Source organism: Sminthopsis crassicaudata, chromosome 4, assembly GCF_048593235.1.
Source record: "Sminthopsis crassicaudata isolate SCR6 chromosome 4, ASM4859323v1, whole genome shotgun sequence".
In the NCBI taxonomy this organism is placed as follows: domain Eukaryota; kingdom Metazoa; phylum Chordata; class Mammalia; order Dasyuromorphia; family Dasyuridae; genus Sminthopsis; species Sminthopsis crassicaudata.
Window position 1 is genome coordinate 292,588,466 of NC_133620.1, and position 26,546 is coordinate 292,615,011.

General features: G+C 41.7%; 3 protein-coding genes and 1 long non-coding RNA gene across 10 annotated transcripts; 2 read left to right on the forward strand and 2 right to left on the reverse strand.

Annotated features, from left to right (window-relative positions):
* ABCF1 (ATP binding cassette subfamily F member 1) lies at nucleotides 1–13,622 on the reverse strand. 4 transcript variants are annotated; one of them, XM_074264859.1, is made up of 25 exons: nucleotides 13,502–13,622; nucleotides 12,639–12,685; nucleotides 12,350–12,433; nucleotides 12,072–12,210; nucleotides 11,906–11,943; nucleotides 11,713–11,817; nucleotides 10,754–10,828; nucleotides 10,568–10,672; nucleotides 9,675–9,782; nucleotides 9,307–9,429; nucleotides 8,953–9,053; nucleotides 8,794–8,879; nucleotides 8,262–8,401; nucleotides 7,759–7,907; nucleotides 7,428–7,511; nucleotides 7,049–7,173; nucleotides 6,777–6,889; nucleotides 6,408–6,579; nucleotides 5,036–5,110; nucleotides 4,850–4,920; nucleotides 1,668–1,700; nucleotides 1,414–1,582; nucleotides 1,204–1,268; nucleotides 1,026–1,098; nucleotides 1–878 (listed from the first exon to the last, which is right to left on the reverse strand). In XM_074264859.1, exons 1-25 carry the CDS (start codon nucleotides 13,572–13,574, stop codon nucleotides 712–714), a joined length of 2,520 nt encoding a protein of 839 aa, XP_074120960.1. In that variant the 5' UTR covers nucleotides 13,575–13,622; the 3' UTR covers nucleotides 1–711. The 4 variants fall into 4 exon arrangements, 3 of the variants coding, with proteins under 3 accessions (XP_074120960.1, XP_074120959.1, XP_074120961.1); XM_074264858.1 differs by having other exon boundaries at nucleotides 12,072–12,213; XR_012481604.1 differs by lacking the exon at nucleotides 4,850–4,920 and having other exon boundaries at nucleotides 12,072–12,213.
* LOC141540893 (uncharacterized) lies at nucleotides 13,566–16,392 on the forward strand. The gene is made up of 3 exons (XR_012481605.1): nucleotides 13,566–14,020; nucleotides 14,387–14,585; nucleotides 15,922–16,392. It is a non-coding gene; the product is annotated as an uncharacterized LOC141540893 (long non-coding RNA).
* Nucleotides 14,969–19,727, reverse strand: PRR3 (proline rich 3). Its single transcript, XM_074264865.1, has 5 exons — nucleotides 19,397–19,727; nucleotides 18,653–18,925; nucleotides 16,917–16,979; nucleotides 16,398–16,712; nucleotides 14,969–16,169 (listed from the first exon to the last, which is right to left on the reverse strand). Exons 2-5 carry the CDS (start codon nucleotides 18,723–18,725, stop codon nucleotides 16,066–16,068), a joined length of 555 nt encoding a protein of 184 aa, XP_074120966.1. The 5' UTR covers nucleotides 18,726–18,925; nucleotides 19,397–19,727; the 3' UTR covers nucleotides 14,969–16,065.
* GNL1 (G protein nucleolar 1 (putative)) lies at nucleotides 19,723–26,546 on the forward strand. Of its 4 annotated transcripts, none has more exons than XM_074264861.1 (12): nucleotides 19,723–20,000; nucleotides 20,444–20,606; nucleotides 20,945–21,087; nucleotides 21,215–21,366; nucleotides 21,520–21,591; nucleotides 22,279–22,486; nucleotides 22,673–22,768; nucleotides 23,272–23,466; nucleotides 24,225–24,403; nucleotides 24,603–24,765; nucleotides 25,706–25,846; nucleotides 26,191–26,546. In XM_074264861.1, exons 1-12 carry the CDS (start codon nucleotides 19,928–19,930, stop codon nucleotides 26,427–26,429), a joined length of 1,824 nt encoding a protein of 607 aa, XP_074120962.1. In that variant the 5' UTR covers nucleotides 19,723–19,927; the 3' UTR covers nucleotides 26,430–26,546. The 4 variants fall into 4 exon arrangements, with proteins under 4 accessions (XP_074120962.1, XP_074120964.1, XP_074120963.1 ...); XM_074264863.1 differs by having other exon boundaries at nucleotides 24,225–24,280; XM_074264862.1 differs by having other exon boundaries at nucleotides 20,945–21,081.

Here is a 26,546-nt window from a genome sequence, read left to right on the forward strand (position 1 = left end):
TGGCAATTCACTCTCCTTTATTCCCTCCCCTGGCAAACTGACAAAATTCAGCAGCATTCTTTCCCTGCCCCACAAATCCATAAATATAAGTCAACGTAGACACCAGCACCAAATAGGCTCCATCCCATCTAAAGACCATGCATGATCCCTGTGATCCCTATTTGCCTCCATCTGTGGAATGTAGCTGGAGATTATCAAATTTCTATTTGTGAATCAAATATAACATCACCCCTCAGAGTAGTGTTGGCAGTTGAACCAAAACTATGGTGCTTATATTTCGTGTTTCTATTCATTTTAAGTACCAATTAGACCAAATCTTGTTGTTGACTGGGGGGAAAGCTTAAGCTCCTAGTGCACAGATACTATTCTGTATCAGATGGAGTAGGTCATCAGGTAAAGTGGTGGTGAAAAACTTATTGGAATCAAAATATCAGAGTTGGAGGCTGAAAAAGTTTCCTTATATCAGTTCAATGACACATCAGGGCATCAATAGTTTTTCCACCTATACTGTAAAATAAAGCCAGTACTTCCATTTGAAGAAGGATCCTAGTCTTGTCTGGGCACACCAGGCAAAGCCCCAGCTCCAGAAGTCTTGATGGTTGTGGCACTGGTTAAGGATAAACCCTTATCTTGCAAATGGTGAGGGGGAAGGGAATCAAAGGTGCAGCCACACATGCCTAAATTAGCTAGCAGAGTGTATAGGAGGAAATCTCACTCCCTAGGTCGATTCACCATGACTTCACCCAGGGCCTCCAGCACCTCTCTCTTGTAGTCCTCGAAGTCACCATCAATTTGGCTAACACTTTGTTCCTCTACCACCCAAAGTTGGCAGTTGGTCTCTGTGATTAGCCGAGCATCATGACTGACGACAATTACAGCTTTTGAAGAAGGTGAAAGAGGAAAAAAAAAATTAGGACATTGCAAGAGAAAAGTTTGATCCCTATGGGAAACAGGAGATAGAAGGCAGGGCATTTGAAAGGAATTTGCTAAAGAAGGGGAAGTAGGGTTGTACTAAATAGACTTACCACCCTTATATTCATTGATGGCCTCTCCCAAAGCATCAATAGACTCTATATCCAAGTTGTTGGTTGGTTCATCCTATGAGAGAAGTGAGAGGATTCCATGGTTTGGTACTCCTAACTTCTATGCATTTCTTTTTCTCCTGTTCTCTTGGCCCCCTCCCTTTCAATATAGTTTACTTACCAGTATGAGGACATCTGGTTCACGACAGGCCAGCTCAGCAAACACTACTCTGGCTTTCTGTCCACCTGGGGCAGGAAGAAATGGGAAACAAAGAGGGTAACCCCCTCATTATCTATCCTCAGAACTGTCTGTCATCTTAAACATCTGGTTTCTCTACAGTATTCAGATTATGTAAATCAGGTTTGTCATGGCCCTTCCCTTAGGAGATACCTGAGAGTTTGCAGATCTGGATGGTATGAGCATGGCTCTCCAAACCAAATCGCCCTAAACACTTTCTGGCATCCTGATAAGGTAAGTTGAAGCCCCGTTGTAAATATTCAGTGGCTGTCTCTTCCATACGTAGCTGCTCTGCATACTGCTGATTGAAGAAGCCAATTTTCTACCACAGGAAGAAAATATAGTCAGAAAGGAACAGTATTTCTCCCACCAGCCTCTGTAATTCTGAGCCGCCAGTACCAACTTACCAGTCGGTGGTTCTTTCTCATCTCCCCTTGGGTCTGCACAGAAAAGTAGAACAAAGTGATTAAGATGGAGAAGACAACAATGAAGGTATTAAGGAGATGAAGCTCAAAAAAGTGAGAAGACATTCCCAGGATCCTAATCTGGAAAAAGAGTCCAGACCTTCTAAATCCTAGCCTGGGCTCTAATCCACTATACTAATAATTTTTAAAAATTGCTTTTTACCTTTTATGAATTTAAATACCACAAAACAGCAAATTCCATCACCATACAGAATACAAAGAGAACTATGAAACCATGAATCTAGTTCCTTTACTTTTTTAAAAAAAGATGTATAAGAAATAAGAGGATTTAGGAAAACATGGAAAGATTTGGACTAATGAAGGAAGATGCTGTCAAACTTCAGAGAAATAGATTATAGGACATAATACATACAGTCTTACATATGTATATGTATGAGACTATATGTATGAGACTATGTGTGTCTGTTTATAGAAATCTATCTATATGGTACATACATATACCTCCATAGAAAAAAAAGCAAAGAAAAGCTGGGCACCTTTAAAACAATGTATAGTACTTGATGAAATGGAAATGGTTTTTTCTTTTTACTTTGTATTTAAATTTTAAAATTTAAAAGAGAAAAGGATATTAATAAACTGCACACCTAAGTTTTAAAAACCATTCTGCTTTTCATCTTTTTTTTTTTTTTGTGAACATTCTTCTGTGCATTTTAAAATGTTTCCACAGCACTTATTTTGGTTATCACTCTTGTTAGCTCCCCCCTCCACCAAAAAAACCCTTTTTACTATTAAAGAAGGGGATTATAAGTTCTCCCCTTCTCTCCTTCTGTTTTTAACAAATAATCTACACAGGGGTCATTTCTAAACATGAATATCTCTGAACCTTGAGTCTCTCACCCCTCTGAGTCAGAAGGTACTTCATCATGGATCATCTGGAGATTAGGTTGGTGATTAATTTTTGACTCCTTCAGAGTTTACTATGTTAATCTCAAGTTTTTCTCTCATACATCCTTAAGTTCTCACTAAATTTTTGGATGAAATCACCTGTAAATGTTTCGAAACCTTCCCTGTACTTTCTTACCTGTGTAATTCAAGGTAATGGAGTTATATTTAAATGTAATTTGTTTTCTGTTATGTATTCTATTAGAATTTGTTATGGGATCTAATTAGTGATAAAAAAAGGAAAGAAAACAAGGGAGGATGATTTTTAAAAAGCCCAACAAACTATCTTTATCTAAGAATGCTGTTGAGAGAAAAAGAAAAGAGAGAGATGACTCATTAGTTCAGAAGAAAGAGCTTAAGGTCAAAGAGATGATGTGGTCATTAATGACAAAAAAGAATACTATAATGTTCAGTAGCATTACACACATAGTTGTACAAGAAAACTAGCAAGTAACTAAAGCTTATGATCCTCAAAATACAATAAATAAGAAATTAACAATTTCCCCTATAGTTACGCAAATAATATGAAAAGTTTTCTTCAAATAGTAATAATAAATGTAAATCAGCATAACACTCAGGTTTCACCTCATACCCTGCAAATTGGCAAAAATGATAAATTACAGGATTAGTCACTATTGTAAGAAATAGGCATACAGGTGTATTGTTGGTGTTGTGAATTCAGTGCATTTTGGAAAACAATTTAGAATTATGTAAATAAAGTGACTAAAATATTCATATTTTCGACCCAGAGACTCTATTAGTAGCCAGTAATAAGAAAGTTCCCATATCCATCAAAATATTTACAGCAACATGTTTTGAAAGCAAAGAAATTGTTTCCCCCCCTCCCCCCAGGCTGGGGTTAAGTGACTTGCCCAGGGTCACACAGCTAGGAAGTGTTAAATGTCTGAGATCAAATTTGAACTCTGGTCCTCCGAATTCAGGGCTGGTGCTCTATCCACTGCACCACCTAGCTGCCCCTAAAGCAAAGAAATTGTTAAGCTCTCTATGAATTAACGCAGAGTGGAAAAGAGTAAAGAAACCCAACAAACATGACTACAATAAAGTAAATAGAAAACTATTAAAAACAAAAATAAAAGTCAAAATTTCAAAATGAAAAGCAAGAAGCATGGCTCAAAAAGAGGAAACAGGAAAAGACCACACAAATGTTCTGTATCATTTTACATGTATTTTCAAATTTTTTCAATGTACTGCTTCAATTATGCTAATTTTTCTCTTTCCTTTTTTTTTTAAAACTCTCTTACAGAATAGCTCTCAGAAAGGGAGGAGAAAGGATACTAAGGGGGACAGTATGAAGATGTAAAAAACTGAATAAAAAACAAAGTAAAAATATAACATCTACTCATTTTGTTTGTATAAATCTCTAGGGAAAATAGGATGAATTAACATACATTTAGAGTAGGGAATTATAAAACTTGCTCAGGGCAAGCAAGCAAACGAATGGGAGAATAAATCATTGTTTCACACACTGTATATTCTAAGATTAGTTTATGTGTGGTACAGCAGCTACTTCTGAGAAGTATGTTTCTAGAACTACAACAGAAGAGGGGGAAGGCATCAGAACTAAGTTTATTACAGCCTTTAAAGGGCCAGGCATTTCCCATTTCCCAATTAGGGCCATCTCTCCCCAGTTAAAGTAAGCTCTTCTAAGGAATATTAGGAGAAGGTTTACCTTACCAGTTAAAACTCAAAATAATGGGGTATGCGTGATAGTGTATAGCACTCATACATTAGTTAGGGAGGGAGGGAAAAACTGTTGTTAAATCACATTTATGGGACAAAAGAGATTATGGGGTGGTGGCAGTGGAAAAGGATACTTAGCCCTAAGCAAACAATACCTATTAGTAAAAAAAGTTTTCCTAGAAACATCTATGTTAAGAAAAAAAAAAAACGCCACCAAACTGGTACATTTTCCGTATGGTGAGGACAGGAATATGGAGTTGGATTTGGCCTTTTAAAAACTGTGCATCATTCAGTAGCAGAGAACTCTGGGAAGACAGATTCCTGTTCACATGGGAAAAGATGGTCAAGATGCCAAGTCTTCTCCACTCTATATCGTTATTTACTTCAAGGTAAATCCTAAAATTTCACATACTAATCATATAATTAAGTCATACTTCACTCCCTCAGTTTTCTTAAATACTAAAAATTGTAGATAAAGATAAAGGACTGGGCCAATATGAGGATGGAATCCCCAAACTTACTGGAGTCAGCTTTCCTGTGAGCAGAAGCAGCAATGTACTCTTTCCCACACCATTGGGCCCTACAATACAGACTGAAAAAAAAAACAAAAAACAAAAAAACAAAAAAAACAAATTCCTAGGGTAGTCTTCCTTTATTTCCCACTTCCATTTACCCACAACCTTAGCAGTTCATGTCTTTCTACTCACTCCTTGAATCCATGTCAATTCCAAAGTCCAGGTTCTTGAAGAGTGGCTTCTGTCCCTCATAGCTAAATGTTACACCTAGGATTAAAAAAGGGGAGAGCCCAATCTTCAACATAAAGAAGAGCCAACTCACTTCCATTTGATCAATGATGGACAGAGGTAGCTACACCCAGAGAAGAAACACTGGGAAATGAATGTAAATTGTTAGCACTACTGTCTATCTACCCAGGTTACATGTACCTTCGGAATCTAATGCCTATTGTACAACAAGAAAATGGTATTTACACACATGTATTGTATCTAGGTTATATTGTAACACAAGTAAAATGTATGGGATAGCCTGTCATCGGGGGGAGGGAGTAGAGGAAGGGGGGGGATAATTTGGAAAAAGGAATACAAGGGATAATATTATAAAAAAATATATAATAAAAAATTTAAAAAAAAAAAAAAAAAAGGGAGGAGAGCCCAATGGTCCTCACCAAGCTCCTTGGCCTACAAACACAATGAATCAGTCTTGTCTTCAGGCAAATTCTTGAGCAGGTAAAAAGATGTAATCAAGAATCGTTTTGCTAATCTAGAACTTTGCCCAAAGAGTTATAAAACTGCATACCCTTTGACCCAGCAGTGCTATTAGATGGTCTGTATTCAAACAAAATTTTAAAGGAGGAAAGAATGTACATGTGCAAAAATGTATGTAGTAGTTCTTTTTGGGGTAGCAAAGAATTGGAAGAGTGGATGCTCATCAATTGGAGAATGGCTGAACAAGCTGTGGTAAGTGAAAGAAATGGAATATTATTGTGCTATAAAAAATGATGCACAAGTTGATTATAGAAAAGCCATGGAAAAATGCTGAGGGAAACAAGCAGAATCAAGGAATAATACATTGTACATAATAACAGCAAGAATGTGTGATGATCAACTATGAAAAGCTTGGTTCTTCTCAATGGTTCCATGATCTGAAGCAATCCCATAGACTTTGGACAGAAAATGCCATCTGCATCCAGAAAAATATCTAAGGAGACTGAATATAAATCAACACATGCTATGTTCACTTCTTTTTTCTGTTGCTTTTTTAAAAAAACACTCTCATGGCTTTTCCCTTTTGCTCTGATGTTTATCTCTACATGGTTCATAAAGCAACATGTATTAAGCATAAACTTGCAATTAAAAAAAAATTTTGCTAACTGGATTTCTTTGTTGCAAGGAGTACTGAATAAAAGGAACAATGGTGTAAAAAACCAAAAGCACAAAAAAAGCAAAACAAAAAGATAAAATGGCACTGGGAAAGGAAAAGTACTGGTGAGGGGTAGGAGCAGTAAGGAAAGTTTAGGGGTATGTGTAATATATAGTCCTGCCCTATAAGCTCTCTACTAACCATGCAGTCCCAGCACAGGGGGGCTGAGTGGTGGGGGGTCAGGGAAAGTGAATCGCACAGTATATTCCTTTGGTCGCTTCAAAAGCTCAGGTGCCTCTTGAGCCTCCTCATCCTGGTTTTTCCGACGGCATTTCTGTTGCTTCCGGGTAAGGGCCTCCTTTGTTTGCTTCTCCTGGAGAGGTTGGGAATGGAAGCACAAGTATCATGCATGGATCAATCTACAGAGACCTCTGGGCCAATCTTCTTACCCCACCATAGGATAGAATTGTATGTTCATCAAGGATCCCAGCTCCTTAAAGGAAAACTCCCTAGTCAGGATTGTTCAACAAAAGCCTAGTGTGCCATCTTGCTCCTGCCCCTGCATCTCACCGCCTGCTTGGTGGACTTGCCCCCAGCCTTGAGCTCTTTTAGCTTCTTTTCTTGCTTCTCATATTGCTTCAAAAGCTCTTTCTGCTTCTGCTGGTACATCTTTTTAAAGGTCACTATGACAGGAATGGAAAGTAATAATCAGCAATTGCTTTATAGGGGTCAGCAGAAAGATCCTTTAAGTACTGGTGGTATTACATCATCATTATGCCTTCTTCTCCATCCCCTTAGTGTTAAAAGTTATCAGGTATATGCCCCCCTCATTCCCTACTTACTATAGTTGCCTCTATAGTAATGGAGTCTCTGGGCATCCAGATGGATAATGTCAGTACAAACGTCATCTAGGAAGCCCTGGTCATGGGATACAATAAGTAGTGTCTTTCTCCAGCCCTGAAGATAGCTTTGTTGGAGACAAAATAAAAACAAAAACAAAACAAACAAAGGTGGGGCAACTCATCAAACTTCAAATTAAAGAGGAGAGAGCTAAAAGGAAGACAATAGGAAAACGGAAAATTTGGGAGTATCATAGAATTTGTTTTGGGAAAATATTAGAACTAAAGAGATGCCTAAGATCAGAGAAAAGAAAGATTTGTCAATGTGTCATAGTAAAGGACTCAAAGGATAGTACTGGATAGAAAAAGCTAAGATACTCACTTGTTGAGCCAAATAACAGCATTGAGATCTAGGTGGTTGGTGGGCTCATCCAACATCAGCAGGGTAGGCTCCATAAAAAGTGCCCTATAAAATGGAGTGGATCAGAGATTTGAGGAGAGGAAAAAAAGGGCCTCTTTTACCCCTGACTGATTAGAAAGTCCTATCTTCAGTTGTCTATCAAAAACAGAATAAAATTTAGGAATTCAACTGTTAAAAAAAAAAAAAAAAAGAGTAGGAAAGGAAAGGTTTTGTAACATCTAGATGGTTATTGGAGATGACAGAAAATAAAAAATGAGAAAAGGACACTGGGATTGTTACAGACTAGCTCTACCTTGCTAAGGAGACTCGCATACGCCAGCCCCCAGAAAACTTCTGTGTGGGCCGATTTTGCATCTCAGGATCAAAACCCAGACCAGCAAGAATCCGCCGTGCTTTAGCCTCTGCTGCAGCAGCTCCCATGGCACGAAGTTCTTCATATACCTGGAATAAGGATAGGACAATGATAATCCTAAAAACCGAGCATCTTAATGCGTTTGTTATCCACATGACTTACTCTATACCTAGGCAGCTCTACATCATACAAACCAACTCCTCTCATCTTCCCTCTAGCTCCTCAAACTCAAATATTCTTTCCTAGTCACCATTTTTTTATGTTTAGTCTCCCCCTACCAGAATGTATGCTCCTTGAAGGCAGGAATTCTTATTTACAAACTTTTAATTCCAATGTTTTTTACCACTGTTAGACACATAATAAGCACTTCCATTCATTTATTTCATTAACATACCGCATCAAGAGCCTCCAAGACCGTGAATGCCCTCCTATGTATCCTTTACCTTCTCGAGTCTCTCTGCTGCAGCATCATCTCCTTGCTCCAGCCTACCCTGGAGTCTCTTCTCCTCCTCTAGCAACTTTAGCCGCTTAGTGTCAGCACGAAGTACAGCCTGCACAGCTGGGGTTTCATCTGCTACTACCTCTGGGGTGGGGAGAAGGGTTGTAGTTTTTAGATTGAAACCTAGAAGCCTCCTCTTCTATCAGCAACACTCCCCTCCCCCAACACACACATGCCCTTTTCTTTCCTCTTACTCCTCCTCCTACTCTTGATTTGCTTCCCCCTAAGAGGCTCTCTAAGCTTTTTCTTAGTTTGACTTAATTCTTCCCACATGCTTCTCTTTCCTAAGCACATCTGGATTTCTTTTCTTCCAAATTCCCATCAATTCTTCCTCCTTTCCCTCCCCCCCTTATATCAGGCCAATATCTCCTCACTACCCACACAGTCACTGTCTTTATTCCTTCATATAAACCACCCTGCTCACTTTCAAATTATCTCACCCTAGCTGCCCTTCCCAAAACTACTTTCCTTCCTACCTTGCTCACAAAGCAACACATCTATGTTGGGAGGGATGCTAAGAGCTCGATTGGCAATGTGTTTGAGCAGCGTTGTCTTGCCCTTACTGAGAAAAAAGAGCAGTCAGAACAAGACTTATGACACAAACCCTTTTATTTATAACCCTTCCCTCTCCTCACCCATTGGGTCCCACGAGCCCATAGCGGCGGCCAGCCACAATGTACAGGTCTGCATTGACAAAGAGTTCCTTGCCATGGGCTGAGATGCTAAACTTCTCCAGCTTGGAACAGGGGAGAATAGAAGAGAAAATACTGTCATTACCTTCCTTCCAATGAAAACTCTACCACATTTCCCATTACTAAGAAAGTAGTTCTTTTACCTTTGAGTTCCCCAATATTTTCAATAGCAAAGTCAATCTATATGCTCCATACTTTCTAGAATTACCTGATTTAACCCTTAAATGTTCTCTTTCCCATTATACAATCTACTCAAAATAAGTCTTTTCCCACAATTCTCTGCTTCAGATTCCACACCTTGATATCAGAGGCATTCTCCAGCATGGCCTGGCGGGAAGACACTTCAGCTTGGGATACTGAAAAATCATTTTCGGCAGCATTGGCTGCCTTCAGTGTGGCTACTTGCCTTTCATATTCCATCTACAGACAGAAAAAAGGAATGGATTTAGATATACTCCAATCCCACCCCATCCCACATACCCAGCTATGTGATTCTAGTGATGCAGCCTGATTTAACTTTTTCCTTCAACTAGATCCTATATAATCCCCCAAGCTTTTAGGGTCTTTTTCTTCCTAACCTCTCCAATCACAGTTTCTTACCATAATTATTTCAAGGATCCATGTATTCTATGTCTCTCTGACCCTCCACCCCCTTTCTTCCTAACCTGTTTCTTCAGCTTCTTTTTCTCCTTTTTGCTGAGGTGAGCATAGGGATCATCTGCCTTGGCCTCACCCTCTTCTTCTTCATCCCCTTCTCCTTCCTCCTCTGAGCCCTGTGGAAATAGATGAAAAATAAGAAATCATAATTTTCCTTCCAGGACTCAGTTTTCATGGTCTCCTGCCCAGCCATGATCCTATTTTTCTCAAGGACCTAGAAATCTGGTATTCAGCTCTCTTCCCAACACCATCTCACAATTGGTGTATGTTTAATTTAATTCAACAACTAGTATGTACATAATGTAAAGAAAAACAACACTCAATAAGCTTATATTTTTCTGAATAATAAAACAAAAACATAAAGAAATAAATTTGGAGAGGGAGAAGATACTAGACACAGAGAGGATCAAAAAAAGACTTCAAAGAAACAGACTGTCTAGTATCACCTGGAATAGAACACATATCTTTACTTTATCAACTTCTAACCAAAGGGAGGGAAAGATGAAATTGACATGACATGACTGCAATGTAACATCTGTATCCAACATGTAGGTACAGAGTAAATTAGAGAAAAAGGACAAAATAAATGAATTGTAAATCCTATGTATCTTGAGTTGAATAATTTATTAGAGATCAAGTCAAACCCTCTCATTTTACAGATGAGGTAAAGAAAGATAAAGTGATTGCTCAAGTGAACACAGGTGGCAAGTAAAAGAAAAAAGATTTTGAACTTAGGTTCTCTGGTTTCAAACTGAGTCTTTTATACTATGCCACAATATCCCCTGATATCTCTTATAATGAAAATCTATGTCATCCTAAGAATCCAGTCCCCTAGTCCTTTTACACCAATGCCCTCCTTCCTTCTTGAAACATTTGGATATCTGATTTTTCAACCCCATACCTGTTCCTCTTTCTTAAGTTTATCCTTCTCCCATCTGGAAAGCTCCTTCTCTTTGGATATTTCTCCTTTCTCTTCATCATCCAAAGCATCAAATTTATTCTGGGGCTGATAGGCAAAGTACAGTAATCTCAACAGGTGAAATTCCTATTGCTACTCTTATCAACACTCCCAAAAGATTTTCCTTACCTTCACTTTCCCTTTTGACTTTTCTTCCTTTCCCCTTCTGACCTTCTGCTCAGGCAGCTGCTCTTGGGAAACAGCCTAAGAATGGCAAAGATTTGGTTGCAGAGTGCCAACTACTGTGTAACTGCTATAGTAATATTAACATTAATAGTAGCAACTACTGACATTTCCATAGTCTCTAAGAGGTAGAGATAAAAGAACTAGGAGATAACTTTCTGACCCAGAAGTTTCAAGACTAGTTATACTAGGCAAAAACTTAGGCCATGAGTAAAAAAAAAAATCATGCAGGAGCACAAGTACAAAATCTATATGAATGCACAGAGAGAGAGCTGATCCCAATCTAACATAACAAAGGAAAGCATTTTTTTGAGAAATAAGTCCTAAAAGATAGTAGATATGGATTCTAGGACAGGGGAAACACAAACTACAGATTTATATCTAGAAGTTAGCTCAAAAATAACCTAGTTTCTTACTTTACATAGAAGAAAACTAAAGTCCAAAGAAAAATGATTTGCTTAAAACCAACCACATTGTAAATGACAGACACAGGATTTGAATTTAGGTCCTCTGACTCTAAAGTTAAGTGCTCTTTTCATTGTACTTCTCTACTGAGGTTAGAACTCCAGCCACAGAGAAAGGGATAATTAAGATGGATGCTAAGGGAGATGTTTGAGAAATAATGAAAAATGAAGTACAAAAAATCAGGATGCTGGTAAATAGCAGGCTTTGTGTGCTGTTATGAATTTAGATTTTACTGAAAAGGAGTTACTGAGCCAGAAAGTAACATGGTTAAAAATAGCATTTAAGAAAGACAGTTTTGGCCAAAACAGACTTCAAGAAGAACTAAAAGCACAACAGGCATTATAGCAATACAGGTGGGAAGGGTTAGAATATTATACTTGACAAAAAAGAGACAAAGGTTAAGAATTTTATAATTCAACACTGTCTATATTCCTAGCCACCTTATTTATTCGATTTTTCTCTGGTTTGGCGGGTTTTGACAATTGTTCTTCCTCTTCTTCTTCCTCACTCTGGTCCTGTATCAGGGCAGCAAATACATTACCACCCTAAGGAAGGAAAGAGTACAAGTGAGAAAATGAAACCTGTAACTTAGCTCTTGTGTGAGAATTCTACCTACCACATAGGGCTGCTTACCTTAGCTTTCTTCCCACCTCGAGGTACTGGAACAGGAACTGAAATGACAGAAGGAAGGAAAGTGGGAAAGAGAAACAAAATGCTTGACCTTGCAATTTCCAAAAAGAAATCTGACTGATTTATCGCACTCTTTTTGGTAATCTATTTAAGATTCCCATTTTCTCACCTTCATCTTCTTCATCACTGGCTGGAACAGAGAGTTTCTTGAGCCTTTCCATAAGTTCCTTCTCTTCCCCATCATCATCATCAATATCTTTCTTTCGTCGCCCTTTTCGGCTATCTCGTTTTTTCTTCTGCTGTTGCTGCTGCTAAAGGTATGAGGAAATAGTCGAATAAATTCCAGACCATCTATCATATAATTCCACATCTATCAATGTGAACATTCATTGGTATGGACAAGGGACCTCTAACATCTTTGGTTGTAAAGATCTTATTGTAACATACCTGCTGCTGTTCTTTTTCTTTGATTACCTTCACTTCCTCTTCCTCCCCTGCATGCTTTTCCTCTACAGCTAATTCCTCAAAAAACTAGGAAATAAGAACATATGAGGGGGATTTGAATTAAAGTTATAGCCCAAAGTGGTTCAATCAAATTGTACATACCCCTTCCTCTTTCGCTTCTTTCCTTCTTGTGTTGTCCCTTGTCCCTCCACATTGTTATTTACTTCATAAGGCTTTGTCAACAATGCCAGTTACCATCTCTATTTTTCCTCCTAGTCCCCAACTTTCTCACCGTCTTTTTGGTCTTCTTGTCCTTCTTTCCTTTCTTGACAACCTTATCTGGAGGAAAAAGTAAATAATGCCCTTATCTTTCCATCTTTAAATCTTAGAGATGCCCATAGTTCTTTAAGTTTCCTGAGCTCAGCAAATATTTATTTTCCTCTTGGAACTGAACCTTAGAGACTATGGAAAAGGAGTCTATTCCAATTTAGCCTAATCTCATGATCCTTCTTCACCCTGATCATTTCTCAGGGTTACAGCTAAAGCTTCCCCTCTTTTTCTTTGAGACTTAAGATGCCCTCTAGGCCATATACTTTCTTTCTCCTTTCCCTTAATGGCCTTATTTTACAGATCCTGGAACTCAGGAAAGTTGTGATCTGTCCATGATCATACAACTAGTAAATATCCCAGGCACCTCAACTATGGTTTTGGGGATACAAAATCTGGTATTTTTTGCCTAAAGATCTATATTTCATGTAGGGCGCAGGGAGTGAAACTGAAGTCCTGTCCTTCCTTGACAGGCAATTGTCTAGAAAGAAAGTCTCCACAACAGGGAGCACTGAAAAGGGATCACAAAGAAAAGGGAATACCAATTTTCCCATTCATACTTTTCTATACATATTTGACATATTCCCACCTCTCAAATCCAGCCCAAGTCACTACCCGCTGACGCCACCCTAAATTTTCGGAGTCCAGAGAACCCTCTTTCCAAGCTTCCAAGACCGCGCATGCGCAGTTTCCCCTCGTCTCCAGTTCCGACAGATGCCTTGTTAAGATTCTGCCTCGCGACTATTTCTCGCCCCACCCCCCTCTCTGTCGGACGCGTGCCAGGGTCCCCGTGGTCTCGCCCTCTAACAATCCGTCTTGCTTTCCCACCTGCAGGGCTCGCGTTCTCTCGATCCCCAATCCACTCTGGCTCTGGTGGCTGCTGCTTCACTGCCTTCGGCATCTCGGCGACAGTTAAGACTATTCCCGGTGTCGCTAGCTTCACTTCCGTTTCCGGTGGCTGGGGGGGGGTGGGCTAAACAATCTGCGGGATTCTATAGGACACAAGCGAAGCAACCCGGATGCATACCTGCTCTCTATCAAGCACGTGACACACCATCGCTGCTCTGAAAAAAAATGAGGAAAAGCGGAAGCCGCAAAGCGCCCTCGCCGCGTTTACGATTTCCGGTCAGGGTCGTCAAATATGAATCCTGAGCTATAGCTGGTCCTTTCAACTATAAAGATGAATGAATTGTCCCGCCTTCCTAAGAGAGCGCAAATCAAATTTCAGGCGCACTCTCATTCCGACTTGGAACTGGAAAGACACTTAGTCCAAGCCAAGATATAACGTTGGGCGCTGTTGAGGCCAGAAGGGGCGTCCTGGGTGAAAGGAGAGATCTTTCCTTCCAAGTAATTGCGAGAGCATAATGGGTGGATGACACGGGGCAGTGGCAAGGGCACTCAGTTCACCTTGTGTCAGAGGTCTAAGAATCAGGTTTTGATTCCTGGCTCTGCAGGGATTAAGTGACATTAAATTCAGGGCCTCTTTATTTTTTTCTCTAAAAAGCTGAGTGATGGAGGGGGGGGGGGAGATAAACTAGAAAATCTTCCTCTTCCTAACCCTAAATGTGTAAAATTATGAACACTAGATCTTCCGGACCCAGCAATTCAGTGCGCCAGGCAAGTTATGTAAAATGCTGGCTTCAGCCAAGAGGGGTACGGTACTTCTGTGAGTGAATACAGCTTATTCAGGACCACACAACCCTTTCTTTACAGGACAAAGACCACCAACAAAGTGATCGAACCAGACTTGCCTTCAACAATTCAATATAACTCAGATCAAGAATTTAAGTGCTTGCTCCACGAAAGTCAATATACTCAACAATAAGGACACACTGGGACAAAAACAAGTCTGTCCTTGAGTTTACATTTTACTTATGAGGGAAAAGTTAAGATACAAACAACATGAATATAGGTAAGTATATTTGAAGGAATTGGGATGGAGTCCAACAACTGGGGTGTTCAGGAAAAAATTTGTGTTAGTTTGTCTCATGTGAGCTGAGCATTTAAGAGGTGTAGGAATTCCAAGAGGGAAAAAAAAGTAAAGTGGGGAGGATGAGCATTCCAAGCATGGGGATAAGGTATAGAAATGGGAAACAATGTCCAACAAAATAACATTGAGCCAGGTGAGATGAAAACGAGTGCATAAAAAGTAATAGGAAATATGCCTAAAAATTAAATCTAGAACTGTAGTACAGATGTTTAAACCTGTGGATTTAAACAGAGGAGTTTGTATTTTAGCCTATTCTAGAATACTCTTTATGTTCCTCATTCACAAAAACTACAGGAACACCAAGATTAAATAAAATGTTTCATTTGAGTTTATTACTTAAAAAAAAAAAAAAAAAAAAAAAAAAGCTAAAAAACAAAGACTTCAATTAGTCATGGCCTCAGTCCCTCCCTCCCTCCCTCCCTCCCTCCCCCCACATTTCCTACTCTTTCTTCAGGTTTTAAGCACAAAACAACAAAATCTGTTTTAAAAGAACAACACTGGGATAAAGGTAAGGAAAAGGCAGTAGTATCATCTAAGCTCCACCCACTGAGATAAGGGAATTTCTTTGCCCAAAGATCTGTGGAGATTCACAGAATCCAACTGACTGGAGAGAGGGAAAATGGAAGAGAGGGAAGCAAAAATTGGGAGTAAGCTAAGAGAACATTCACTATTTCACACTCAGAATGACTTGGAGCAAGGGGAAAGCCAGGTGAACCAGAGGGTTCTTGCTATGGGGCATTTCTCACACCTACAATTGCTGAAAGTGAGAAAGGGGTTGAAGGGCACCATTAACATAAAAATTCCTGTCAAGATGGTGTCCTTTTTCAAAACTATACAAGCTCACAAGAACCACAAGTAACACCTGAAGGGGGTAAATTGTGGGTGAACAGCACCAATTAGATTTCTATTACAACTTACCAGGGGAAAGTCACTCATGGGTTAAGAGTAAAGAGATATAGCATTGCAATTACAACACTCTACCCCACCCTCTCTCCATTCCCAAAGAGAAAAAGGTAGATGATGCAAATCAATGATTAGAAAACCTCCCAGACCACTACTAATGTGGAATGTTGCATACATTTTGAGCATGTGGTCCATCTGATAATTTGTGTTAAGTGATTTTCTTTGTTACAAGACAGGGTTGGGGGAAGGTGTTACTGGGAAGTGACTGGTGTAGAAACCAAAAATATTAAAACATTATTATTATTTTTTTTTTTCAACTTTCTTGGCCACTCCTTTCTTCCACCCATCCTCCTAGACCCCAGATAGGGGAAGGAGAGGGTCAGGCTCAAACTGCTTTCTTGGCCAGAAACACCTCAGAGAAGCCAACAAAGAACAACAGGGCATTTATCTTCCAGGATAGGAAAAGTCCACTGAAGCCTAATTGGTAGAAGGCACTGTTTTACAATGGAGGTCCATTCACCCCTGGGTGGTAGAAGGCACAAAGATCTTCATAACGGCAGTGGCCCTTTGAGAAGTGTCTGCATACTGGGCGGTTAGATTTATCTACAGAAGAAGAAGAGAAACATGAGACTTTTGAAGAACAAAAATCAGAAACACAACCCTGGGACCCTAAAAGGAAACATTTAGTCTTCAGCCTTCCAGGGATAATGTTTTGAAAGGGGAGACCTGAGAGATACCTTCACAACGAAGGCAGAAGGCTTTGTAGTCACTGTCTTTTGGCCAATTATATGCTACTGGCAGAAATAAAATATAAGAGGTGATGGTACTAACCTGTTCTATCACCTTCTTCGACTCCATCCTTGAATTGAGGGGTGTTCTTGGACCAGGGGATGTTCTTAGATGGATGGTGACTATTGCCCCCTCCAAGGTTTCTCCATCCATTGGGAGGACCATTTCTGGTATAGTCCCCATAACCTGTTCCCCACCTAGGTTCTGGGTCTTCATAGCCCCAACGGCTATGTAGGTATGGTCGAGGCCTGGGCCCTGGACCCCCTCTCATTGGGCATCCTCCCCAGAAAGGAAGTGGGAGGCTCAGGAGTGGTGGAATCTCTGGTTCCCTTAAACCCTGAGAGCCTCTGTGAAAACCTAGAAACAGACAAAAAAAAGATATTACCTCTAGTTAACTAAATTTGGAGTACCCAGAAATTATTTTTCTTCTTGGGTTGCATTACCCACTTCCCTCAATCTCTAAAATATCTCTCCTATAGGAACCTTTCATGTAATATGCACTCAAAATGTATTAATTTGAATCAACCTAGGCACTTGAGCTTTGAGATCTTTTCTACTCACCTGGATCAGGGCCACCAATCTTCCCATTGGCTATGGGGGGAGGGCCCAAGAGGCTGGGTGGACCTAAGTGAACAGGAAGAAATAGCATAAGTAAAAATGAAGCATGGTCCAACTCAGTAAAATCCAATTTATACCAAAAATTCGTACTATTTCTATTGAGTTCTCCTTTCTTTTTGCTACTAGGACTCAATAGCACATAGTTATGCAAACAATTGATTTGGACCTTGGGGAATATCAACCTTGATTTTTATTTTCCCTTTATTATTCAATCCAGCAAACACTTATGGGCCCACTACTATCTATGGGCAAGGAATTGTCTTAAAGGACAAAAACTAAATGAGAAAGTCTTTACCCTTCAGATATTTACTCTCTATGGATACATAATCAAATTGATAGGCTGAAGCAAAATGTATCATGATTCAATAAAATCCAAAAAAGCAGAATCTGTTTTTAAGATGTCAGAAAAGAAACAAAACAAAAACAAACAAACAAACAAAAAAAAAACCCGAAGGTACCAAATGGCAGTTTTCAACCAAAGGAAAATTTAACAATAAGACTGACAATAAAGCAACAGGACAACTTTAATGTATTTTCATCAGTAGGAGTCTCTTGTTATCAATCAACAAAAACTTATAGATGCTTTTCTTATGTCTCCTTTGCAAGACAGGAGGAGTAGCTACTGAAATTTTTGGGTTTAGGCAGTCGCTAAAATTGTGTGTAGCCTTAGAGCAGCAGATTGTCAAGCCCTTTTCAGTAGCCATGGTTACATTGAGTTATTAGATAGACACTTACTCCCAAACAAGATAGTTAAAATGACACAGGTAGCACACCTATGACAAAGACTCCTTCCAGGCCTTGTAGGTGGATTAGTGGAAGGGGAATGGACCAGAGGAATTAGAATACTTGACATCCTCCACACTAAGCAAATCTACCCCAAATCCCAAACTTAAATGGACTACTTTTCCTGCATAATCTCTGGACTTTCGGAAGATTTAAGCAATCTTTTCTTAACTCATCTAAGATAATGAACTTTGCTCTTTACCATCCCCTCTAGAAACATTTGCATAGAAGAGTAGGAGATCATTTAGTCCATTCCCCACACAGTACAGTACAGTTGAGGCAAATTTGAAGGTAAAATCAACAGCACGAATTAGATTCCAACTGTTTGTGCTCATTACTCCCTGTTCTCATTCCCCTCATCTCGAACTATTAAATTTAAAAAAAAAATTCTTGATCTGCCTCTTTCCTGGGAATGACAACGATAATCTGGCTTCCACAAAACTCTGGGGGGGGGGGGGAAGGTAGGGAAGATGGTAGGGTAAAGAGAGACTGCAGCTGTCCAGACAAATTATTTTTATTTGTCTACGTCACAGGTTCTCCGAGGAAACTTTCGGTCAGCACTTCCATTCCGGGCTTGATCCTACTCCCCCATTCCAAGGCACGTGCATCGGCCTTCTCCGCCCTGCCTCCAGTTCGCGGCCCGCCACAGTACCCGGGGTTGGCGCAAGCATGTGCGCTTACACTTCTAGCTCTCCCTATACCACCGACCTTTAATAAGGAGAATTTTTACTTCGATAAGCCTCTTTTCGCGCAATTCTACATGAAAACGCAACAAGCTCCTTCCCTAGCAGGCCGCACTAATCTCTCCCAGTTCTTTTCTCCCTCCACGCCCTGGGGGGCTTTATTCGTTTTGTGCCCCGTTTCAGGCCTGCTCAGGTGCATGCACTCTCCCTTACCGGCAGAACTCCCATTCTCCTCATCCCCACTCTCCTCGGGGTCCCGTGGCCGCTGTTTCCCCCTCTTGGGCATCACGGGCAGCGTAATAACAGCGATCTAAGAATGAGGGCCAGTGGGAGCAGGGAGCGGTAAATGGAAGAAGAGAGAATCCGGTTGTTTCCGCTTCCGGCCGACCCATCCAGAAGCGGCGAGTGCGCAGGCGCAAGCTTTTCCTTCTGGGTAGCGTTCCAACTTGAGTATTCCCCCTTCCCCCCGCAACATACACCTCCCACCTAAAGAAAAAAAAAGGGGGGGGGGAAGGAGAGAAAAAAATCACCACCACTTCTAAACACATCATAAAGTGGAGGACCGCGACCGGCCCAGAGCGTAGGGAGAGTGGGAAGAAGGGAGGAGCAGTCCAGCAGCTGGATAATCTCGGTAACCGCCGATTACCCACGCCACTGCTTACAACTTCAGACTTCTGACCTCCCCTCAAGGAGTCCTTAGCCATTAAAGCCCCAATACTGCCTAATTAAGTAAGCCCCGCGATTGTGGGCCTACTCTTGCCTCAGTTGTTTTTGTTTTTTAATTTTCATTAGGTGCAGCGTCCCCCGGCTCCTCTGAACACGGCCTCTAGCCTTCTCTGAAGGGATCTCCAAGGAATACTTCATCCTTTCCTCCCTTAACAACTTTATTCCTCTCTGGCTCACTTTAGTTTAGCCCTCTAATTCTAACCCGCCTCACAAGTGGTAGCGCCCACTCACTACACCAGGTGAGTGGCTAATTCTCTCCGGGAACGAAAGGTAAGGATGGCTTCTTCGCCCCTTTTCTCCGCATGGGAAGTGGTATCGCCGGTGACGAAGTCAGTATGGTCCCTTGACGTCCCCAGGCGGCTCTCTCTTCCACACCCTGAGAACCGCCCCTGTTGCTCCCCGAGACTACTGAGGGACTGGCGTGTCTCGCATCTCTTTATCCTTGCATTTTTCTTAGCCTCACTTTTGATTCTTGTACTTTTTACTCGGAGGGAAGTGGCTGAACTCCCTGCCCAAAGGACACCGGGGATCCGTCCTGTGTTCTCTTACCCACAACTCACTCGCTCCTCCTCCCCGAGGAGGCGAGATTTGGTCTGATCCACCAAGTGACGTCACTTCAGAGCCCCTCCCCCAAGGGTCCTGGGCCCTTACGCGGCGGGGGCAGGCCTGTGGGGGGTGGGGGGGAGGCTGTCGGTAGTAGCGAAGCGACGGCGACGGCTGGAGCCCGGAGAGGGCTGGAGACCTACGGGAGCCAGATAGGCCATGCCGAGGAAGAAGCCTTTCAGTGTGAAGCAGAAGAAGAAACAGCTGCAGGACAAGCGCGAGAGGAAACGAGGTAAGGGAGGAAAGGAGGTGAGGGGGGCGGAGCCTGAGTCTCCCGCACATCTGGAGGGAGAGAAGAATTCTACATCTGGAGCCAAGGTGGAGGGTGTCCCACTGAGCCAGCCGTTTCCTATCCAAAGGAAGAGAAGGAACCTCTGACCTTTCCGAGGAAATGAGTATAGAACTGGAGAAGAGGTGTATCCCTTTAGTTGGGAGAAAAAGGGCCCCTACCTCTGAGGAAATGGATGCAGGAAATAGGAAAGAAGTGTCCTCTACCTCCCGGTTGTCGGAGGCTACTGGGGTGTGGGGCAGGAAAGACACACCAGGTGGAGAGGCAGAATAACTAGTTCATTCTGGAGAGCTAAAGTTGCGTTAAAAGGGGAGAGCTGGACAAATCAGATGCCTGCGCCTGTGTCTTATAGCAGAGCATCAAGTGATGTCCCTCCCTGCCTTCAGGGCTGCAGGATGGGGTGCGCTCCAGCTCCAACAGCCGCAGCGGGAGCCGGGAGCGGAAGGAGGATCAGACTGACACCTCGGATGGGGAATCTATAACCCAGCAGATTCGTCGCCTCAACCAGCAGCCAACCCAGGGCCTTGGCCATGGCTATGACCCTAATAGGTAAGGGGGGAACTTGGCATTTGGGATTTCCCTTCATTGTCTTAAAAGTAATCAAAGGTAGTGTGTAAAAGGAGGGGTTGTGAAATAAGAAGGCTCCCATATACTGAAGTAAAAATTCTGAAGGAAGACATTTGTATTCCTTTCTTACCCAGAGGGCAACTGGTTCTTTTGGGAGAGGGTTGACAAAGTTTTTATTTGTAGAAAAATGAGCTTTGGAGCCAAGCAGAAGATTAAGATCTGGATCCCCAGAGAGAAAACAATTAAAATTTTCCAGGGGTATCTAGAACATTATGGCTTCTGGGCACTACATACTAACTTGAATGTTTGGGTCTCTCCAGATACCGATTACACTTTGAAAGAGAAAGCCGGGAAGAGGTGGAGCGGAGAAAGAGGGCTGCTCGAGAACAATTGTTGAAACCAGTCAACGAAAAATCTCTGGAGCTTGACATTGGAGACATCTACCATCCAGGCTCTAGTAAGAGTGAGATACAGGAAACTTGGTTCTCAGGGAAATAGAAGGTGGGAGAAGGGAAAGAACTAGCAAAACTGTTCCAGATATCTGGGTCTTGAGAATGCTCACATTTCTTTTATTCTATTTGCTTTCTCAGACTTAGACTTTCCCCGTCGCCCAAGTTGGAACTATGAGATGTCCAGGGAGCAATTGATGAGCCAGGAAGAACGGAGCTTCCAGGAGTATCTGGGGAAGATCCATGGATCCTACACCTCTGAGCAACTCAGCTACTTTGAACATAACCTGGAGGTAAGATAAAAGCAGGATATCATATGATCTTATCTGGAGAATTGAACTGTCCATGAAGAAGGGAGAGTGGATAGATGGGTGTTTGGGGGATTGCTGATCCATGATTACTGGTCTCTAACAAGGTTCAGATTTTCCTCACTTTTTTTCTTTTAGACTTGGCGGCAGTTGTGGCGTGTGCTAGAGATGTCTGATATTGTCCTCCTCATCACAGATATACGTCATCCAGTGAGTAAGAGGAATCAAGCAAATGGGGTCGTGGGTTAGTGAAAATTAAAGGCAAGAGTTTGGGGGAGGTGGGTTTATAAAGGGAAAAGATTTTCTCTTCCCTTCTTCAACCTGAATTCCACAAGATGGAATTTTTCTACTTAATGACTTTGTTTTCAACCAGGCCAACTACTTTTTGTAGCTTTGGAGGGTGGATCAAATTCAAATATTTTTCTAGAAACCAGTTAAGTAACTTTTCGGAACCCTCTGTTCACATGCCTTCTTTCCTTCCCAATACTTTCTCCCCTATTTTGACTTTTGAGACTGCTGTAAATTAAACAACTGCTCTTCTCTAGTTGTAACTTCCTTCAAACTAAAAGTAGGGACATATATGTTTCCTGTGCCTTTGATGTTTATCCAGTTTATCTTGTTTCACTTTTCCTGTTCTCGTATGTCTCTTTTACTCTCTGATGCTGACAAAAGTAGCCTTACCTCCTCAAGAATACCATATATTTGCCTTCTCTCAAGTGTCTTTTGCCTTGAGTTCATTGGATTTCTTTTGCTCATTTGGCTCTCTACTAAACTATAACTAAGGAAGTTGATGCTTAGAGAACCATTCCTAGTAGATCAGGGAGAGAGGAATTGAAGGTTCCTAGGTAATTTACTCTCATTTCTACTTCTTCATACCCTCCTCCTCACCCCCCACAGGTCATCAACTTTCCCCCAGCCTTATATGAGTATGTGACAGGGGAGCTAGGGCTGTCACTGATACTAGTGCTGAACAAAGTAGACCTGGCTCCCCCAGCTCTCGTCATAGCCTGGAAGTATCACTTTCGCCTACACTACCCCCGGCTCCACCTTGTTCTTTTCACATCTTTCCCTCGGGACCCCCAAACCCCACAGGACTCAAAGACTGGTGAGTGGAATTTGAATAACATAGAGACATGTGGGAGACATAAGAAGCTCTCTGGGGGACACAGGGTTACAAGGGCTTTATTGAATAAAGCAAGCAATTAGAAATCAAGGATGACAGGGGTGGAGCTCTAGGAGAAAGAGCCCAGCGTCTGGGCTTCATTGTTTCTTCACCTCTCTCCTATTTCAGTCTTGAAGAAGCGCCGGAAGCAAGGAAAGGTTTGGACTCATGCCCTGGGACCAGAACAATTGCTAAGGGCTTGTGAGACCATTACTGCAGGAAAAGGTCAGAATATATATTTAAAGGAAGGCCTGAAGAGGGTTGGGAAGGATCTGGAGTTCTTCTCTTGCCTTTTGCTAAATGTTAGCTTGTCAGTTAGGGCAATTTTAGGAGAATCACCCTAGGGGAATTATCACAACTGGCCAAAGATCTTCCACTATTCAGGGCTTATGTGGACAAGTGATGCTCTTGGGAGTTTTCTTCCTCAATCAAAATTCTCTTGGTTTCATTTTCTTTTGGGGGGCCTTCAATTACTTTACTGTAAGAAATTTCATGTGAATGACCTCCTAACAGTGCAGATCTTCAACTGCTTCAGTGATTTGCTATAAGTCACAGAGATAGGACTTGAAACTAGGACTTCCTGGCTCTGAGATCATCTTCTTTGTCAATCATACCATGTTGCCTTTTTTTTTAATGTACTTCCAAAAAGCCTAAGTAAGGAAACATAGTTTTGTTTTGCTTTGTTTCTGGAAATTTGAAAACTTCCAATCTGTGTCTTTCAATGGCAGTGGACTTAAGTAGCTGGAAAGAAAAGATGGACCGGGATGCAGCTGGAGCAAGTCGGAACACTGGCTTAGGGGAGGAAGAAGAAGATGAAGAAGCACCAGCAGTATTGGTGGAACAGCAAACAGATATTGCTCTGGAACCAACTGGCCCTATCCGAGAGCGATATAAGGATGGAGTTGTGACTATTGGCTGTGTGGGTGAGGAAGCAGGAGCAGTGTTTCTCATTAGCTTCAGAAATATTTGAGGACTGGGTAGCAGTATGTGAAGGCTTACTAGTCCCAAAAGTCTATTCTCAATTTCCATTTGCTGGCCAGGGTTGGATATGACCCAAGCTACTGGACTCTGTTACATAATAGAAGCTCGTCTTCTCAAACAAGAGGTTCCTTTGGGGGAAGAGGGAAAGGTTAAAAGCTTGGGAAGGTGGATAGTGATCAGATGATGAAAACTTATGCACCTTAAAAACAAAAGCTGTTTAAAAGTTGTCTGTTTTATTTAAAGTGTTTGAATATAGTAGGAAGTAGTGGAAAAATGGAAAGATCTCTGAAATAACCATTTTTAATTCATGGCCCCGCCATCGACTAGTTGTGGGATCTTAGGAAAGTCAACTTTCAAGGTACCATGTAGGATTTTCTGAAATTGTCAAATGGCAAGTTATTGTGATTGGTGGTATTGTGAAGACCAAAGGCTTTTTCGGGTCAGAAAGGACAGAACACATCATAATTATTTGGAGAAAAGGGAACAGATAGTTGTATTACTCTGAATATTGGGTGGGATTGGAATTGGTAGGAATGAAGTATTTGCTATGTGCTCTTCCTGTCCTTGGCACAATTTTTTCCTGACTTCTATCTCCCTTGGAGCTATGACTTTTATCTTTCCCTCTCTCTCACTAAATTTGGGTTGTTTCACTTTTTCTCATTGTCTGCCATCCCCTTTCATTGTTCTGTTCTTCCCACAGGTTTTCCTAATGTGGGAAAGTCATCCCTGATCAATGGGCTGGTCGGGCGGAAGGTGGTGAGCGTTTCCAGAACCCCTGGCCACACCCGTTATTTTCAGACATATTTCCTCACACCCACTGTTCGACTTTGTGACTGTCCTGGCCTTATCTTTCCTTCCCTGCTGCCCCGACAACTACAGGTGTGGGGACTGGAAAGTAGGGATGGAGGGAGGGAAGTTTGCTAAGCTTCAGGGGCATTAAGGAAATTAAAGTTAAAAGAGAAAAGGTATGGACTGTGAACTAAGGGGCCTGAGTCCCTAGTTCCCAGAGAAGAATGAGAGATGAGGCTTAGGGTCAACAAGATGTTGGATCTCATTAATCAATTGGGTCTTTTCCTAGGTTCTGGCTGGGATCTACCCTATTGCTCAGATACAGGAGCCCTACACATCTGTGGGATACCTAGCCTCCCGAATACCTATCCAGGCACTTCTTCGATTGAGACACCCTGAAGCTGAGGACTCAGGGCATGAGCCCCCTTGGTGTGCTTGGGATATCTGTGAAGGTGGGTGCTACAGGGTACCTACTCTTAACAATTCCATCCCTATTCCCCTGCTTTATTTTCCCCATTCTAATAGTCACCATTTCCTTTCTTCTCTCTTACAGGCAAAAATAGATAGAACATTGCAAATGGAATTAGGAAAACCTGGGTTCACATCCCAACTCAGTAGCTATATGACTCTAGGCAAACCATTTAATCTGATCAGGCTGTTTTCTAGAATGAAAGGATTGGATTTGCCCTGAATAAGCTCCTTTCCAGCTGTAAATCTGTAACCATGTGATCTTCCTGCCATGTCATTCCTTGACTCCTCTTTCCAGTCCTCCCTTGCCAGTTTCTATCTCCCCTATTCTGTCTCTTTTCCTTACTTTAAGATTCTCTTTTGTTTCCTCCAACATATCTTTTTGTTCCCTGATTAACCACCTCTTTGGCATTAAATATCTTAGAAAATTTAAATAAATGAGTCCTTAGGATTTAGACAGGTTTTCAGAAGTCACTAGTTCTCCTATAAAATCATAGTTTCTCAGCAACTGCTTGACTGGACAAATTATGGCTTTATAAGCCATTTAGTTCCATTACTGATTAGTTCTAATTGCTAGAATATTCTTAAATTGAGTAAAAGTAGCCCTCTAGGTAAATCCCACTTTTAGAATTATACAGATATGCCTAGTTCATCTTTCAAATAATATTTCTTCAGTTTTTCAAAGATATCTCTCATGGCTCTTCCCTAAGTCATTCCTTACTCAAGCAATTCCCCATTCCTTCTGCTGCTCCTAAAATGACATGTTTTTGAGTACCCTTCAGCATTCTAGCTACCATTTTTTGGTTGTCTTCCTACTACTTGTCTCTTGTTCAGGCCTTATCCTTTTGGGAAGGCTTTTGAGGCTATAGGGTAACTAACTGATTCGTGCCATCTTGTCTCTCCATCCCTCTGCATTTCCTGTAGCCTGGGCTGAGAAACGAGGTTACAAGACAGCCAAAGCTGCTAGGAACGATGTGTACAGAGCAGCCAACAGCCTCCTTCGGCTGGCTGCTGATGGACGGCTCAGCCTTTGTCTTCGTCCACCTGGCTACAGTGACCAGCGAGGTAAAAGGAATAGACTTGCAGTTCCTAGGGTCTGACCCTGCCCATTTGCTTGCCACCCAAATCCCAGTCTTCCTTTACCAGTGGCATCTTAACTGACAGTCTTTGCCTCTCTCCCTTATTGGACCCTAGTCATCTGGCTTTTTGTATCTTCCTTCCCTCAGGGACTCCAGTCTCCTACATTTCTTGCACCTCAATCTCTTCTTCTTCTTTCCCTTTCTTTCTGCTTTGGGTCCCTTTCAGGCATATCTCTATTCATTTATTTATTCTTTTAAAGGATCTAGATATCCTACTCTCTATTCTAACTCCTCATCATCCTCTTTTTGTCTCCTCCCCATTCCCTCTAGCTTCCTGGGAATCCCATCCAGAAACCTTGGAGCTGATGATGATGCAGGGGAGGGTGGGACTGTCGGGTGAGGATGAGGATGAGGAAGAAGAGCTGAGCAGTTCTGGGGAAGAGGAGGTAGAGGAGGACCGAGATGCTGATGAGGAGGGTGAGGGGGATGAAGACACTCCCACTCCTGCCCGACCTTCAAATCTGGCAGGCTCAAACCCCTATGCCCTGCTGGGTGAAGATGAATGCTGAGTCTCCATTCCTTATTCCTCTCTCCCATTCATCATCCTTGCTCTTAGACTGATTGGGGGTACCCTTTTTCCATCTCCTTAATTGAATAAAGATAACCTGCTTTATTAGCCCCCTTCA

Excerpts from the sequence above, each read along its gene's own strand:
- GNL1 (XM_074264861.1), top strand. The coding sequence starts at position 19,928 with ATGCCGAGGAAGAAGCCTTTCAGTGTGAAGCAGAAGAAGAAACAGCTG. Across the intron at positions 24,766-25,705 it reads TGCTTGGGATATCTGTGAAG|CCTGGGCTGAGAAACGAGGT; the intron begins GTGGGTGCTACA and ends CATTTCCTGTAG. Across the intron at positions 25,847-26,190 it reads TGGCTACAGTGACCAGCGAG|CTTCCTGGGAATCCCATCCA; the intron begins GTAAAAGGAATA and ends CATTCCCTCTAG.
- PRR3 (XM_074264865.1), bottom strand. The coding sequence starts at position 18,725 with ATGCCCAAGAGGGGGAAACAGCGGCCACGGGACCCCGAGGAGAGTGGG. Across the intron at positions 16,713-16,916 it reads GATTGGTGGCCCTGATCCAG|GTTTTCACAGAGGCTCTCAG; the intron begins GTGAGTAGAAAA and ends GTCTGTTTCTAG. Across the intron at positions 16,170-16,397 it reads CGAAGAAGGTGATAGAACAG|ATAAATCTAACCGCCCAGTA; the intron begins GTTAGTACCATC and ends CTTCTTCTGTAG.
- ABCF1 (XM_074264858.1), bottom strand. The coding sequence starts at position 13,574 with ATGCCGAAGGCAGTGAAGCAGCAGCCACCAGAGCCAGAGTGGATTGGG. Across the intron at positions 10,673-10,753 it reads AGTCAAAAGGGAAAGTGAAG|CCCCAGAATAAATTTGATGC; the intron begins GTAAGGAAAATC and ends TTTGCCTATCAG. Across the intron at positions 1,269-1,413 it reads CCAGATCTGCAAACTCTCAG|GTGGACAGAAAGCCAGAGTA; the intron begins GTATCTCCTAAG and ends TTCCTGCCCCAG.